The sequence below is a fragment of the Podarcis pityusensis genome, assembly GCF_964106645.2.
Source record: "Podarcis pityusensis genome assembly, chromosome: 5".
NCBI classification, from domain to species: Eukaryota; Metazoa; Chordata; class Lepidosauria; order Squamata; family Lacertidae; genus Podarcis; species Podarcis pityusensis.
This window is the reverse complement of record NC_138032.1, coordinates 39,464,516-39,481,664: the sequence shown is the minus strand read 5'-3', so window position 1 is coordinate 39,481,664 and position 17,149 is coordinate 39,464,516. Positions and strand designations below refer to the sequence as shown.

General features: G+C 42.7%; 1 protein-coding gene across 5 annotated transcripts; it reads right to left on the bottom strand.

Annotated features, from left to right (window-relative positions):
* Positions 1–230: 230 nt before the first annotated feature.
* AIRE (autoimmune regulator) lies at positions 231–16,054 on the bottom strand. 5 transcript variants are annotated; one of them, XM_081005843.1, is made up of 13 exons: positions 13,923–16,044; positions 12,923–13,097; positions 12,271–12,426; positions 11,373–11,447; positions 10,899–11,011; positions 9,579–9,656; positions 6,289–6,404; positions 5,642–5,738; positions 4,912–5,067; positions 4,373–4,494; positions 2,884–2,977; positions 1,591–1,659; positions 231–1,181 (listed from the first exon to the last, which is right to left on the bottom strand). In XM_081005843.1, the coding sequence occupies exons 1-13, from the start codon at positions 14,091–14,093 to the stop codon at positions 1,101–1,103; spliced, it is 1,503 nt and encodes a 500-aa protein (XP_080861969.1). In that variant the 5' UTR covers positions 14,094–16,044; the 3' UTR covers positions 231–1,100. The 5 variants fall into 5 exon arrangements, with proteins under 5 accessions (XP_080861969.1, XP_080861968.1, XP_080861967.1 ...); XM_081005842.1 differs by having other exon boundaries at positions 2,878–2,977; positions 13,923–16,039; XM_081005841.1 differs by having other exon boundaries at positions 231–1,659; positions 13,923–16,054.
* Positions 16,055–17,149: the final 1,095 nt, after the last annotated feature.

Genomic DNA, 17,149 nt, shown 5'->3' with positions numbered 1-17,149 from the left:
TAAAATAAAATGTCCATGATATTCATGCACTAGAAAGCAATAAAATATTTGCTAGTTTCGCCTTACCCTCCAAATGCAGCCCAAATGGTTCTTACTGTTTCAAGTTGACTTTGGGAAAGCTTCCAGGAGAACAATTTTATCATTTAGGAGCAGCCACGACACCTTTAATGTTTTAACTCAGCATATGACATGAATTGCTGCAAGGTGCTCTGCCATTAGTAGCTGTGAGAGACAAGCTATAAGGGACAAGCAGACTCACTCAAGAGCAGTCCACAAACACCTACAATATCACATAATCATAAGCAACACATATTAACTCATATTAGTAAACTCATCAGTTGTTATAAACTTTTAAGCCTGAAGGAGATTTCTTATATACCAGACATGGCTGGTAACCTGTGGGTTTCTGGGTATTGTAGGACAACAGTCCCCATCATCCCTTACAATTGGCCATGCTGGCTGGCGCTGACGGCAGTTTGAGTCCCTGCCCTCTTGAATACTTTTGGTTCTATAATGTCCCGTTAGGTAGCTTGGAGTCCCCACATTTCAGAGCATCTGGGAAATTCTGCTGTACTTTGACTGCTTGTTACATGGTTTTTACATAGTTTCCTCTTCATGCTGCCTGAGAACTGGAACCATAGCAATGGCTCCTGTAGAACCTCAAAAGTGTCTGATAATTTAATTTGCAGAGTGATAGGGAAAAGCTTCTGGTTAAATCTAGGCTGTAGCACACTATAGGAATGGCACAAAGTAATCTCATTGACAAAGGAAGCATGGAACTTGTCCAGGAAGAATGTTCAGAGGGACTTTGCTTTTGAAACCCACATCAAAAAAATCTGTGGGGAAAAAATATATCCTACAATTCAATTACTACCCCATCACTCAATTATTTGAAGGGTGATTATGATAATCTACTCAGGTACAGACTGAAAATATCAATTCTCTCAATTGGAGATGAGCAGAGAAGTATCAATTTAACAGAACTATCATTGCGGTAATATAGACTACATGAAAGCAAGTAGTTTTGGGTGCCAGTGTTTCAGCAAGAGACAATAGGAACATGTTTGACACAATAGCAAAACGGTGCCAAATCCAGAGTCCTATGAGAAAAATCCTTGAGTGTCTGACAGTGGACGAGGCACACTCTGGAATGCCCAGTGCAAGATCCCATCAAAGGTATTCTGTAGGATTAGAGAGAAAAGAGGCATTTCTATTTGTTCACCAGGTCAACAGTACTGAAATAAGAGTAGCAATTCATAGGAGCAAAATGCAGGCAGTAGACAAATATAGAGCTGCTCTCCTGTTTTGAAGTACACAGACTGCACAGGTCCAATAGGCATAACTGATTAGCCATCCTTTCTAGCAGCCCGGAGGAGTTTCTGCTGTGTTACTGGATGTGATGAAAGTGCTCTCAAGTTACAACTACTTGTAACTTGAAAGTGCAAAGTTTTGAAATTAAGAACAAATTAATATCAAGGGAGACCTAAAATCTTCTGAATTATCCCAAGCATTGCGATGGACAATTCCAGAATCCACAGACCTGTTCAGCACTGGACAAATTATAGCACAAGAAGATTTGTTTTCCATTACCTCCCCTAAGAGAGAGTCCAGATCATCCTTGTTCAGAAGGGGTTCAGTCCCAGCAGATTCCTCCACCACCTAGGATTGAAAATCTCATCTCACAGTGCAATCCTATGCATAGACATAGGGTAAGACTCAATTTGTTCAATGGGATTTACCCATTTATTGAATTGCAGCCTTAGTAATTCTCCATTATATAAATGCTGAGTAACCTAGCCAACTAGGAAAAAGGAAATCCTTTCTGCAGGATGTATGTAGCCTACAATCAGGGTGAAGACTGAATAATAATAATAATAATAATAAATTTATACCCTGCCCATCTGGCTGGGTTTCCCCAGCCACTCTGGGCAGCTTCCAACAACATATAAAAATACAATAGCCTGCTAAACATTAAAAGCTTCCCTGAACAGGGCTGCCTTCAGATGTCTTCTAAAAGTCCGGTAGTTGTTTTTCTCTTTGACATCTGGTGGGAGGGTGTTCCACAGGGCGGGTGCCACTACTGAGAAGGCCCTCTGCCTGGTTCCCTGTAACTTGGCTTCTCGCAGCAAGGGAACCGCCAGAAGGCCCTCGGAGCTGGACCTCAGTGTCCAGGCAGAACGATGGGGGTGGAGACGCTCCTTCATGTATACTGAGCCCAGATGCAGCTTTCTTTTGCAGGGGAGGGGGTTGGTTTGATGGTAACTGACTCCCAGTGTTGTCCCTAAAAATGGCTCCGTCATCCATGGAGCACTTCTTGAAAATAAAGTGAAAGATGGATGGATTTTACATACTTTAATCATTTCAGTTGCAAAGTTAGAAGCAAGTGATGTTCAATTTGCAACTGAAGGACAAAGCTAAGAACTTTCTTTTTCTTTTGCTGTCTTCATCATTATATTCAAAGGAGAAATACCATGAGATAAATACCAACAATATCAAATTCAACTCATGTATACTGCAGTTTCCTTGATCCTTTCTCCCTTTCTTCTTCCTTTGGCAATTTTTAATCCTCATCTATTGAGGGTAACTAAGTTTTTTGAATGTAACTATTTGCTCACATTCACAGCCCCTTCCTGCTTGTTTCTCCTTCCTTCCACTGTATTATTAACATACTGATGTTATAGAAAATTAACAAGTATTAACATTAACAACGAGAACCCGTATAGTGTACGTCTGATTGTTGGACTTTGACTGGGAAGACCCAAGTTCAAGTCTCCACACAACCAGTTATCTCTCATCCTAATGAACCTCCACAGGGGAGCTGCAAAGATTAAACCCACTAGCTACTATAAAGTTGAAAAGATTTTGGAAAATCCAGACCTTTACCGCTCGTAGTGTTGGGGTATTTGAGTTTGTAGCTCCATCCAAGCTGATGGTCATGGGATGGTTGCTAGTGCAGGATTTGCACATTAAGATTCCACTAGAACAAAACACACAAAGGATCTTACCCTTTGAAGTCACAAACCTATATTTCAGAAAGCACAGATAACGGGTTAAAGCTGGACTGGACTACTTCAGGTCGAAGAGGAGACTTGGTTGAATGCTCTTCCATACAAAACATTACACCCACATAGAAAACGAGATGTCAGGAAGAAAGTTAGGCTAGAACCTTTCTTCCTGAAACCTAGTTTTTCATATGCATGGATTCTTTTTTGTATGGAGGTTGAGATACTCAATCATGTGAGCCCCCACCTGTACTGGTACAGGCCAGGCCAGGCACAAGCTTAGCTACTCAACTACTCTGCAGTGAGAATAAAGCCCCAAGAGGAGAGGAAGGAGAAGCCACGCAATATTGCCTGGTAAAACTCAAGGCTGATTCGTACAATTGAAAACTGATGTTGACCGTCCAACTGTATGAGTGAGCCATGAGACATCAGTTTTGCTAACATTAAGCTCATTATGCAGCCAGGTCCAGCTTCCACTTTTATGATTCAGATTTGCTAGCAGAGAGAGCCTATTTAAAAAGTAATATAAGGACTTCAACATCACCTTTTGTTGGAGAGTAGCTAGTTGAAGTCCACACTGGACACTCCAGGATATAAACGTCGTAAAATGCATGGATTCGTTTAGAAAACACTGGATTTTGTCTACTTTGAGATCAAGATGTTGCTTTGAGTAAAATACTAGAACATCTATCTGTGAAGGACTTAGGTGATGGCTTCAGGTAAAGTGTCCCGTCCCCCCAAGTAAGAATCACCATTCTGGCACACCTGACACCTGTTCAAACAAATAGGCCACTCTCCGTGTTCATCCTGTTACAGGGTAGCACTATTCAGAAGAGCAGCACTTACATAAACAAAACTCCCATCTTGTGGTGCCTGTCCTGCATTTCTGATCTGGTACTATGACATTGGGACATGGGTGGCGCTGTGGATTAAACCACAGAGCCTAGGACTTGCCGATCAGAAGGTCGGTGGTTTGAATCCCCGCGACGGGGTGAGCTCCCGTTGCTCGGTCCCTGCTTCTGCCAACCCAGCAGTTCGAAAGCACGTCAAAGTGCAAGTAGATAAATAGGTACTGCTCCAGCGGGAAGGTAAACAGTGTTTCCGTGCACTGCTCTGGTTCGCCAGAAGCGGCTTAGTCATGTTGGCCACATGACCCGGAAGCTGTACGCCGGCTCCCTTGGCCAGTAAAGCGAGATGAGCGCCGCAACCCCAGAGTCGGCCACAACTGGACCTAATGGTCAGGGGTCCCTTTACCTTTACTATGACATTAAACCAGGCTTAGTAAGCCACCATCTGGACACGCTCTCACAAACAAGAACGATAAAGTCTGGGGAGCTATGGATGGCTTAATTCTTGGATGTAAATGTCACCTGATTTGATCTGCATGGGCAGGAAAATGGCAGGGCCAGTGGAAAGCCCGGAAACACTTATTGCAGTAGATCAGGTCTCCTTCTTTCCTGCATACACCACACTTCTCCCCAATGGTCAGCTTCTGTAAAGGGGAAAAAAAGAAAGAATTTGGAGTCAGGTTTCTAGCAAAACATGGTCCTCTTTTTCTCCTTCAGAGCTACCATGCGCTGCATGTGACCATCCCGTCTTATGCTTGTCTGGTCCACTGCAATTGCTTTGATTTCTAACTTACCACTTCCATTGGGGCCATTGTAAGATTTTTCAGGGCCGCAGAAAAATGAACTAAGCAAAGTATAGTTTCATCACAGCAATGTTAGGATCAAGCAAATACTTAATTTGAGACCTGATAGACTCCGCCAAGACTACCAGTTCAAGCGTAGGGTGGGGTAGGAGAAATAAGGCAACAAAATGTTTTGCAGCCCACTGTTCTTATTTAAAGCATTTGAAATGGCTAAGCCCAGTGAATGGTGGAAAGTTCCACGGGAGGTGAGATACTGACCAGCTGTTTCTCTGTTCCCACATTCTGAGCTGTTGGCGGTGCCACCCCAGACACTGGGGTCACAGAGGGCAAAGGCTGCCTGAGGGAGGCACACACAGGTTCCTTGATGAGTACCCTCCTCCCATCTTCCATTGTCCTCTGGACATATACAGCTCCCTAAGCAGGTGTGCAAAATAAATATATTATATTGATAGAATATATCACATCACTTTCATGAGAAGATTTGAGTTTGCCTTTTGTATTTAAAAAAGTGACTAAGTGTAATAATGAACACACTGAACTTCATTTTTACCATTTTACTTCTATTGCAATAATAAATCTGATAGATTGTCCTACAAATGAATTATTAAAAAAAAAATTAAAGAGAGAAATGTCACTCAGCAGTAATGGAAAACAGCCACAAGGGGTCACTGCAGGATATAATTTATATTTCAGCTGGGTTTTCGGGTGGTGGTCATGTGAAGGTCTTAAAACACCTTCAGAGACTGCAATTTTGTTCATATTAAAGATTATTGCATTCCAAAGGTCCGGGCCATTTATTCTCCCTTTTCTCACAAAGGAAAAGTGGACTGCAATAAATGTGCACAAAAAGACCATAAACAGCTGTTGAAGGAGACAAGAGCAAAAGAGCAGTTTCTTAGAGTTGCTTCATGTAGGACATTTTCCCGCAAGGCAGAGGAAAAGAGAGGATCAGGAAGAGACACAGAGAAATCGAGGATCATAATTATACCTGTGTTTGGGAAAGTGCATTCCTGCTGTTCTCTTCTCCATTGTTCCTATATTGTTTCGATTGCCCGGAGGAGCAGGAATCGCACCTCCATGTCCCGCTGCTCAGTGTCCCGAAGGGAAAAAGACAGGAGCATGATTGTGAACAGCAAGTAGAAAAAGAGAGGAAGAAATGGATGAAACAAGTTAAGCAAATGTAAACAAAAACAGTCCCCCACCCACCCAATGGGAAATGGCGTATCAGAGTGCTACCACCAGTCTCAGACACACTATTGCAAGTGAGGGCAGGAAGACATAAACAAATTGCACATAGGAAACATATTGAGATAATAAAAGGATGGGTGCCTTTTCCCCCTAGGCCACTCCCTATTCCTAGAAGAGAAGAGGCTCTGCGCAAGTCCAGGAATCATCCTCATCTGCCGTGAGAACTGTGGTTGGGGTTAGGCCAATATGCCCTCTGAACATGCACAAGGAAGATCAGCTGTAAAAACTGTATGATCATGGTCCGGATACTTGTTTCAAGTCATTATATCCTGGATTTCTAGCAAGCAAGCATTTAAAGTGGCTTATAATCAAAATAAAACCCGTTCTGCGCCCAGATCTTGATGTGATTCCAGAGGGCTATGGAAATACCAGCAGAACTGTCATTACCTGGGAATCTCTGTCAGTGGTGGCACCAGGCAGGTGAGATGAAAGGCCTTGGGGCATCCATCACAGCAGATCAGCTCCCCACCATCCCTGCAGACGGCACATTCGTCATCGTTCTTCTGGCCCAGCAAAATTTGGAAGGATTGAAATAGAATAAAGACTCCATTTTCAGACGGATTGTCTCTACATGGCTAGGGAGCAGCATACCTACAGCCACCTATCCAGATCACCAGCCTCTGCTACTTTCATCACCAACACTTAAAGTGCATAAAATTGATTAAATGCTCTACACAGATTTTTTTAAATAAAAAAAGTGATTTTGAAACTCCAGGATTGGACACAACACAAAAGGAAAAAGGAATGGGGAGGGAAGAGGAATGCAAGAAAGTCCAGGCAACAATTTATGAAGTTACATAATCTCAAGTGCACACATCCACAACCACAACCCAGCCGCTCTAGTCCCACTTCCCTTGCACTGGCAGCAGTTCTCAACCTGTGGGTCCCCAGATGTTGTTGGACTACAACTCCCATAATCCCTGAGCTCTGGCCTTGCTAGCTAGGGGTGATGGGAGTTGTAGTTCAACAACATCTGCTGACCCACAGGTTTAGAAAGGCTGCCTTACAGCTCTGCAGTCTCAGGGCAACAGGGAGTTGGAGCAGAGAGCTCTTTCTGGCAGGCAAGATCCCTAGAAATGGGTGATTTAATTGTAACACTGGAAATACATGAAGCAGGCGGACTTAAAGGAAGGTTTGCCCTTGCTCTGGCTCTTTTATTGAACTCTGCTTTGAGATAGAACACCCAAGAAAATAGCGTCAGAACTTTGGTCATTTCTGCAGCAGAGTCTGATGCAGCAGGAATGCTTGACAGTAATAAAGTACAGTGCCGCTTCCTGTAGGAAACAGGGCTTGTTCTGTCCTTTGCCCTTTGCTTCTTTCTTCAAATACTGCTTTTCCAAAACTTGAGAGCCTTGGTGGGAGGCACAGAGGGCATGCAATGGACATTGTAACTGAGCCTCTGCAAGTTTTGCTAATTTGCCCTTATTAAGAGAGATGGCTTCAGAAGCAAAACCCAACTGAGCAGGGGAAAGTGAGGACCAATACTGGCTTTGATGTGCAAGGTGTTCCTTGCTGTGCAACAGCCTTTAACTGTGAAATATTTTGGGAATTCCATACTGGCAGGAGCGGCACTAAGCTCTGCCAAGGAGAAATGATTCTCATGGTGAAACCTTGTCCCATGGGTGAATCTGGCACCAGTCTAAGAAGCTGAGGAAACCTGGGACTTCCCAAGTGGGGTGAAACTTTCAAGACATAATGAATTATGTGGCTTGGTGGAGATTCATTTTCTGCTTAAGAGCATCAGAAATGCAAGGCAAAGGGAAAAGAGGAAGGGTATATTTTTATATGCGACGGCGGCAGCAAGAGTTCTGATTGGGGCAAAATGGAAGAGTAATGAAATCCCCTCCATACAAGATTGGATCTGAAAGCTGACAGAATATGCCGAATTAGACGGTCTATCAGAAAAAATAAAGAATAAATCAAAACAGGAATTTGTTTCGAAATGGGAGGTTTTCAAAGAATATTTGAAAAATTAATATAGTAGTTTAAATTCTGTTGCAGCATTCGAGGAACTTCAGTAATAGTTATAAGGTAGATATAAGAAATTAGATATATATTAAGAAAAAGTTTAATTATGATAAAAGTGTGTATTGGCAATAAGTAATATGAAATTGAAATATGGAATAGATGGGAGGTTGGGTCTTTAGTGTTAAGACCAATATATGTTTTATTGTTTGTTAAAATTATGTGTCTATGGTTATTCCTGTGTGTAATTTGGTATTTGTGTTTTTTCTTTTTTCTTGCTGTATCAATAAAAAAAGAAAAGAAATGCAAGGCAAAAGGTAGCACTCAACATGCCTGTGTCAGATGTGCCTCTGTCTAGGACAGTTGTGATGCTCAGCCCATCTTCTCTATAAAGAAACACTAGTTTTCAGGCCAAAAGACTGGCTTCAGTGTGCTTCTATCTGCTCCTGTTTTAGGAATGATTTGTGAATGTGGTGACATCGACACCATACATTTAAAACACAAGGCTTCTCCCAAGGAATCCTGGGAACTGTAGTTTACCCCTCACAGAGCTACAATATCCAGCAACCTTAAACTACATTCCTCAGGATTCTCTAGGGGAAAACAATGTGCTTTAAATATACGGCATGGATGTGACCTGACTGTACTGCAGCAAGGGGCTTGCACAGTCTGCGACTCTCACTCCGTCCAGTCTTCATTGGAGTCCAATTTCTGTGGCTTTTACATTTAAAAAAGGGAAGACCATTTCACATTTTCTCTGGCAGATGTGTTTCCAGGTGCCACTGTGTGCATCTCACAACAAACATCGTAATGTTTGCCTGCAGTAACCACATGGGGAAGTGTGCCTGTAATCCCATGAGGTGAGGCACCGGGGAGTTACGATGGGCTGCCTCCTTTGCAGGTTTCCAGATGGATTTTCCAAAAGCTACAGTGCTGACTGCTTATATGTGGAGTGGCTACTTGGGAAATACACCTGCAGCATAAAAGCACAAGGCATCTCTTCTTAAAAGTTGCTTATGCCTTCAACCTGTTTGAACAGACAAACTGTCCAACTACCCTCCTTCCACATTTTCTTTTTTCCTCTCTCTCTTTAAATTTAGCATAATGCTGAAAATACGGATGCTAAAAATACCTGCAAATCTGTCCCATTTCATATGTGTGCACGTGCACATTTGATTATGTTTAATCTCAGGGTTTTCCCCTTCCTGACAATACCCAGCCCATGAGTTCTAAATCCCATAAGGGTGGACCCTCCACCTGCTTCTATTGGCACGCTAAAAAAGTGTTTGAGTGGATAGCACACTTGAGTTGGACTGGGAAGACCTGAGTTCAAATCCCTACTTGGCCACAAAGCTAACTGGGAGACTTTAGGAAAAGTCACCTTTTATCTCTCTGTCCAACCTACCTCACAGGGCTCTGGTGAAGATAAAGTAGGATAAATAATCCTACGTAAACCACCTGAATTCCTTTCCAGGAAGGGTAGAATACAAATATGATGAATAACAAAATAAAACAACGTTGTGTGAACTGTTTTCCATGTTACTAAAAAAACACAAAAAAACAAGAAATCCCACTATACGAAGAGGTGGAAATATATGAAGAACAGGAGAAACCCCCTCTGCAAAAAACATAGCCATATATGAAGAGAACTGACCGAGGGAAGCTGACATACCTTTAGCACAGGGAAAGGAAAATGACATTCTTTTTGTTACCTGCTGGGGGGCTGGATCCACAGTGTGGAAAGGGATGGCAGGGCACCTATTCTGCAAGTTTGCTTTTTGATCTCCATTCTGAAAATCAAGAGAAGAATTATGAACCAAGGAGTAAATCCACTCCACTGATCATAGCAGTTATTCCAAGTAGGACTGTCCCAGACCAGCCTTCCCTAACCTGGTGCACTCCAGATGCAGCAGGGGCTGATGGGAATTGTAGTCACAAACATCTTTAAGGAGGCACCAGGTTGGAAAAGGCTGCACTAGATGAGGGTCACAATGCATAATGTTGGTGCTTCAGTGTGTTTGTACTTTGAAAAGCTAAAATGATGCTCCTCTCCAGCTCCTCCCCAATGCCACTGGAGATGTTCTTCTGTCTCCTTAAGAAAACTGACAGGTATGGGTCATCCATTGGTCTTGCAGTAAAGATATTAATTAATGTTGTTCTCTCTGATGCTGCCTTTTGCAGCAGCTGTGGTGATAACGCACAAGTTCATTTATTATTTAAAAGCTTTTCTAAACAACTTAATATTTTAAAAATCTCTAAGCAGTACACATAAACAACATAAAAACAATAAAATAGCGCCATAAAGGCTTTGCAACAGACATACATTAAAACACAGCTGATCCAGAACCTAACAACACTGGATCAGCTATAAATTTCTCCTCCGTAGCCTTTGAACTTTGACTGGAATGTGCGGAAAACTCACACAAGCTTCCCCGCAGGTAAAAGGGTCAAGCTGAGTTGTGAGGCAAAGAGGCACAAGCCACACCTGAAGGAAGGGTGTTGGTTGGGGTGTTCAGTTGAATAGGACTCCTGAATCTTTAGTAGTTGTGCAGAAGAAGTTGTAGCTACCATTTAACCTACTACTCTTGTTGCAATTCCCTCTTCTAAGCAGCTATTAAAAGTGCAGGATCCCAGCCCTCCTCATTTCTGTCTGACTCTCAGGTGCAGTACGAGACTAAGGCTTCACTTACGCAACTGCGTGTTCTGTTCTACCAGTGAATTCCCTGAGTGAGGTGGGTGGGTGGGTCATGTGACTCGCTTGCCATGAGCCGAAGCTGCCGGGTTTGCCCCTTAATAGAGAGGTTGGTAATTGCACGCAGAAGTAATTGTGAAGCACCTGACTGCAGGTGCTGCATAAACAGAAACCGGCAGTTGTCTGCCCTTGGCAAAACCAAAGCCATGATTCACTCACCCGGCACTATGGTCTGTAGGACTCTGTGGCCCACAAAGCTTGCTAGTAACTTCAAAGCAAAAGAGGCAGAGAAAATGTGAAAGGATTAGAAGTATATTGTGTGGCATATGTATTTACGGACCTGGGATTCTTTAGCTTTCCCGCTGGGCTTCAGTTCCTGAGCTTTGTTCCTCTCTTCTAGTTTGTCTGCTGCATAAAACTCACCACCAATTTTGATGCATTTCTTAGTGTCCCCTGGGAAATGGAAGATCACACTGGATTTATCTCATCAAAGCAGGGACACAGAATTCATACAGTCTAAATTTTTATATCAGCTTAATTGCCCTCGTTTTGATATAGAACAGGGTGACGAACCTTTGCCTCTCCTGATATTGTTGGGACTCCAGCTCCCATCAGCCCCAGCCAGTGTGGCCAGTAGGCCACAATAATGGGAGATGTAGTCCAACAAAATATGGAGTGCCGCAGGATCCTCATCCCTGATCTAGAATCTAAATAAGAAGAAACAGTGTTCGGTCACTTCTGAGTGAAATAAGTCAAGGTACCATGTTAGGTCAGTGCTGGATAGATACAAAGAACGGCAAAGTGCTGCACATACCGCCATGAGAAAGGGGATAATGCTGGGTCTCAACATTCTCTGACTTCTTCACAGATTTTGCCTTTGGAAGGGATCCTGTTGATTTATAGGACATGCATTACAATACTGAAAACAAGGCCTCCCCCCCCCCGCCCCGAATAAACAGCAAGTATGTGTTTAGGACAGGGGTCAGCAAACTTTTTCAGCAGGGGGCTGGTCCACTGTTCCTCAGACCATGTGGTGGGCTGGACTATATATTTTTTTGGGGGGGGGGGATGAACGAATTCCTATGCCCCACAAATAACCCAGAGATGCATTTTAAATAAAAACACACATGCTACTCATGTAAAAACACCAGGCAGGCCCCACAAATAACTCAGAGATGCATTTTAAATAAAAGGACACATTCTACTCATGTAAAAACATGCTGATTCCCGAACTGTCCGCAGGCCGGATTTAGAAGGCGATTGGGTCGGATCCGGCCCCCGGGCCTAGCTCCTAGTATTGCAGCTGAGGTGGCCTCTCCCTCCCTAACCACCACCACCCTGACTGAGGAGAAGGAGAGCTGTAGCTCTGAGAAGAAGGAGATCTAGTTTTCAGAAAGTTCTTGCCTTGGCTGTTTTTTTAAAAATATATATTTAAACTGATGCTCAGTTCGTTAGCATTGCATGGAAACTGCTTTGCAAAGCTCGCCTGAAAACTGGTACCGTATATCAATATCTTAAATAAAACAAATCAAGGTAGTGAAATACTACCAAAAAAGAGAATGGCTTGTGCTGATGTTCTTGAAATTGAAAATTCTCATTCCAGATCCTTATTTCTTCCTGGAGGAAATCCATTCCTAATCCTCTTTGGCATGTTTAATATCAACTCTTGCATCCACAAATAGGACAGCAAACCCCAGAAAATAGTTCTATACCAAGAAGTGGGTCGCCTTTTGCTGAAAGTTGAGGTGGGTGCAAAGCATCTTTTTCATCTGTCGCTTTCCTCTTCCCTTGGGATTTGTGCTGAGTCAATACCTTAGGACTGCTTGCGAGCTTCCTTGCCCTGCTGCAATACCTACTGAGATCCAGGTCTGAAAAGAAAGCAAATTCTGAGACTGGAGGCATATCTAGACAGGGCTTAATATTGTAAATGAGGCAACAGTGGGTTGCTAGCAACAAGCTTTTTTTCCTTATTCTTGTATTTTCCCCATAAAGGGTAAATGGAGATTAAACAAGGTATGATGCGGTGGGGAATATAGGCTGCCATTTTGATGCCAAAGATATGTGGACACTGCAAATAAATGTGTATGCATAAGGAGCATGGATCCACAATAAACACCCATCCATAAGTCTGTTTTGTGGGATTCTCGCCTGATTATAGAAATTGTGCTTCAGGGTGGGGGAAAATTGTCCCTGGAGCAGGAAAACACATTATATTATGCAGTAAAATAAACAAGCTAAACAAGAAAGGTGAATAAATAAACGATTCCCAGCTTTTAAACATGAGAGAGGCGTTTCTAAATCTATTTCCACTTATATTTCACTCATCTTCAATTTCTTCATGGCTATGATGACTTCAGCAAATACCTTTAGGAAAGCTGCTTTGAATGGACTGGAGCTTGGAATATCTCTCCAGGTTATAATCCTTGAAGAGAACCCTCCAGAAGTCCCGGATGGAAGAGGAGTCCTGGCTCAACAGCCACGTTAACATGGCATGGAAGGCCTTGTGGCAGCCATCCTTCTCCTTCAGATGGAGAGTATCCTTCAGGGAGAAAGAAAAAGCAAGGCTAGTCTACTTTCCAAATACTGGTAGATTTAACTGCTCCCCTAAATTGCTTAAGTACACTGCAGTCAAATCTGTCCTCTGAAGTTACAGCAAGAGTCTCAAATTCTGGCACTGCAGGTAAAGTCCCGGGGACATATTATAGACTGAAGAACAACAACTGTGAAGTGCCAGTAATGCTGAAAAAAGGGGAAACCAATGAATTAAACATGGGCCATCACACAAGCACTCCAGAACTGCTCATCTCATGAACTGCTCACTTTGAAGGTCTACAAAACAATAGTGCTTCCCAAGGCTTAATAGTGTAGCCAATGCTAGTGCTACTTAGAGTAGACCCATTGACATTAACAAAACTAAATTAGTAATGTTCATTAATTTTTATTTGGTCTGCTCTGATTGTTCACAGCCCTTAGGATTTTGTGCCATTTGCAAGGATTTTCATACAACACCCATGATCTTTGGTGTATAAAATAATATACGATGTACACGGAGATTCATGACTACAAATTGGTGCTATGATACAAGCAGCATCAACCGCAAATAAAAACCTCTCTCTTTCTACCTGACCTCCCTAACTGGGTTCAGAGAAACAAAATAAAACCACCAGATTAAAATTTCAGAGAACAATAAAAGAAATGAAGGCCAGGAAGGAGTCATAGTTCAGCAGTACACAAACAAAAAAAGGGCAGGTATATATAACTTATCCTCTATACAAATTATATGCATGCCACAAGAGATTGTTCTAGTAGTCAGTAGGAAAACTTGAAGTATATATCATCTCATCATTGTTCTTATTTCTCTCACCTTGAACATCTTTTCCGTGACAATGTCATGATCTGCCAGTCCGTGGAGCAATGGGAAGACATCGTCGACTGCCATGGAGATCTCTGTGCGATAAAGTTTAAGTAATTTCCGCAGGTCTCCTTCTCCTAAAGGTTTGTTATCAGAACCGAACATCCTGAGAGAGGGTAACATTTACAGGATTGTTAGAAGCATGCATCTTCCATGCCCATTTCTGGTCACGGTGCAGCTGCTAACCCTTACTAAAAGATACCTTAATTTTGATGTACACTTGCTTGGGTCATGGCAGATGCTGTGAAGGAACATGCATCTTGGGTAGAAGTGACCGTACAGGGTAGGGTAAGCAGTCAGATCCTGGCTTATTTTAGAAACCTCACTCTCAAGACCACCTGCCTGTGGAAATTCAGATTTGCAAGTATAGCTTGTAAAAAGAAACTCATATTTATATCACTCCTTTTCTATTACTCATTGTCTTTCACTTCTTCAATGACTGCTGAACATCCAGATTAGATTTGTTTTGTTTGCTCTGTCTTTGCTAAACAAAGGAGGAAGGTGGTCTTATTGGCCTCACCTGTCAAAAGGAGATGTTATCTGGTATCTGTATTTCACATGGACCTGTTTTCTGTAATTCCTTGTGCTTTTTATATGCTCAGTCTGTGGAAAATGGATTGGGGGTGTTGCAAAAAACCACCACCACCAAAGAACCCTGTTGGTGAACCAATAGAATCCCAGTGATGACCCTCTGATAGATCTGGGAAGCTGAAGCTATCTCCAATTAAGTCTATTTGGCTTGCTTCGTTTTCTGAAAATGCTTGAGAGATTTTCACTCCACCCTACACCATCTGCATGCACTTACAGGACTGGAAAATGGAAGCATTATGGGAGGTACTTTTCAAAACAATTAAGACATGGGTTGGGCTCTATAGGCTCAGTGTTGGGGCTATGTTAGTGCTTTAAAAAAACACACAGCACAGTACAATGTATTCAGAGGTGACGACAATCCATTACACAACCACCCTGAGAAATAAACCTTAGATTCATGTTATGTCAGAAGATATAGTTACATTTGTCAATTTCCAAATTCCAAATTCAAGAACCCCTTGGGTCGGCCTAGAGCAAGGGAGAATCTGGGGTGATCAGGGATGCAGCCCTAATATAATCTAGCAGGTCAAAGTCATGGGTGCAACCAGCGTGAAATCCACTGGATCATGATTGGCATTATTGTGAGTGGATCTTGATTTGCAGAAATTTGGGGAAACCCAGATTATATGGTCCATTTAGAGCCTGATATCAGTTTTCTGGTGGAACATGGCTCTACTAGGCAAACAAGTACATTGTTGACTGGTTGGCAGCCCATAATATTTTCCATCTTTAAGTCAAACCAAGGGATCCTTTATTTCAGATTGATAGGGAAGAAATCCTTAGGTCCACAAATAAGAGTTGCTTCTCCAAATCGTTTCTGCAAGTGGCTAAGGATTGCTGGTTATGATACTCCTAGTAAGATCTGTGGGTTGCCCCACCCTTCCAAACTTCAATGGACTTCCCAGAATTATTTTAGAAACCAAACACTTCTCTTAATTGTTCTCCAATGTAATTCAGGATGGCTGGCAGCAATTAATTACAAGCAGTGGGTGGGTTTGTTTACTTTTTACATGCTAAATCTGGGAGAACAAGTTCAGAAATGAAAACTCATGCAAACTCCCAAGCATACCACTGGCTTCAAAGCACCTTGAAACATTGCTGTCAGTGGCAGGATTTATAAACTTTGATACCTAGCTATTATCTCTTAACTGCTTAGAACTCTTCCTACTGAATGAAGCTAAAAAAAGGACAAGGCTTATTTATAGTCACCTAAAATAGGGGTACACAACTTCAATTACTCTGTGGCCACTTTTGGGGGGGGGGAATTTAATCCCCCTTTAAAAACTTCATACTCGTTTAACCACCTTTTCCTCTCCATGGCCCATGGAACTGGTAGAGCAAAAAGCTGAGAGACCAAGTGGAGATGGAGCCAGAACCAACTAATTCTAGTTCTGCCCCTATTCTCTTTACCACGGGTAGGGGAACTAAGGCCCGGGGGCTGGATCTGGCAGCCTTCTAAATCTGGCTCGCAGACAGTCCGGGAATCAGCGTGTTTTTACATGAGTAGAATGTGTGCTTTTATTTAAAATGGATTTCTGGGTTATTTGTGGGGCATATGAATTCGTTCATCCCTCCCCCCCAAAATATACTCCAGCCTACGCACAAGGTCTGAGGGACAGTGGACCGCCCCCCTGCTGAAACAGTTTGCTGACCCCTGCTCTAGTCCCACCCCAATCAGCATTTCCGAAGGGGAGATCACAGGGGGCCAAGGTGAGTGAGATAGGATAAACCACAGCATGGCTGTTTGGCTCCATAGTCCACCTGTGGAGAAAGTGGTGCCAATGCCATCACATGCCTCTGAAGACAAGGAACAGAGCAGCGTCCATAGAGTGAGGCATTCAGCCACATCTGCAGTTTTTGCAGTGGAGACTGTGCTTTGTGCAAAGAAGCTCCCAGGTTTAATCCCCAGTTATCTCAAGGTAAGGCTAGTTAAAACTTCCATCTGAAATCCTAGAACCAATGGTTTGACTTGGTATTTATGCACACCCTTGATGTTTCTATATGTGAAGAAAGGCTCCAAATGAGTATTTGGAATTCTCCATGGGAGCCAAAAGCAGCTGCAGTTTTAGCTAAGAGATCAAAAGATAGTCATTCATATGCTTGCAGCAGAAGGTTCCTAGCTAAAATTGTAATTATTGTTGAAAAGTTTTGGGCATACAACAATCTTTTTCTAGGCACTACTTCCCCCCCAAAAAACCCCACTCCCATGGTGCGCAGATTACACCATCAAGATGATATAGACAGCCAATTGTAAGTCTCTGGGCAGATCATTGCGAGCTTTTCTCAAGCCATGTAGGATTGAATTTTTTAAAACTTTATTGGGTAACAGGAGCATGCTATACCTGGAAGACGACGGATAGCCACAAGCATACTGTGACTTTGGTACAAGATATCTCCTGCTGCAAGAAGCAAGGCACCACATTTTGCAGCAGAGTAGATTTCCAAATGGTTGTTAAAGAACGTTATTGCTGCCAAGGATCAAGGACATTAACACCTTGTGTTACCTAGGCCAGGTGCTTGGCAACACTTTCAAGGCAGTGGGGCTATTCCCCTGTGCACATCTTAAGCCGAGGGAGGCAGCAACAGCA

What these genes read in the sequence shown, in the direction of transcription:
- AIRE (XM_081005839.1), bottom strand. Translation starts at nt 14,093, where the DNA reads ATGTTACCCTCTCTCAGGATGTTCGGTTCTGATAACAAACCTTTAGGA. An exon ending in TCACGGAAAAGATGTTCAAG is followed by an intron (nt 13,098 to 13,922) that starts GTGAGAGAAATA and finishes TTCTCCCTGAAG; the next exon opens with GATACTCTCCATCTGAAGGA. An exon ending in CAACACTACGAGCGGTAAAG is followed by an intron (nt 1,660 to 2,877) that starts GTCTGGATTTTC and finishes TTTCAATCCTAG; the next exon opens with GTGGTGGAGGAATCTGCTGG.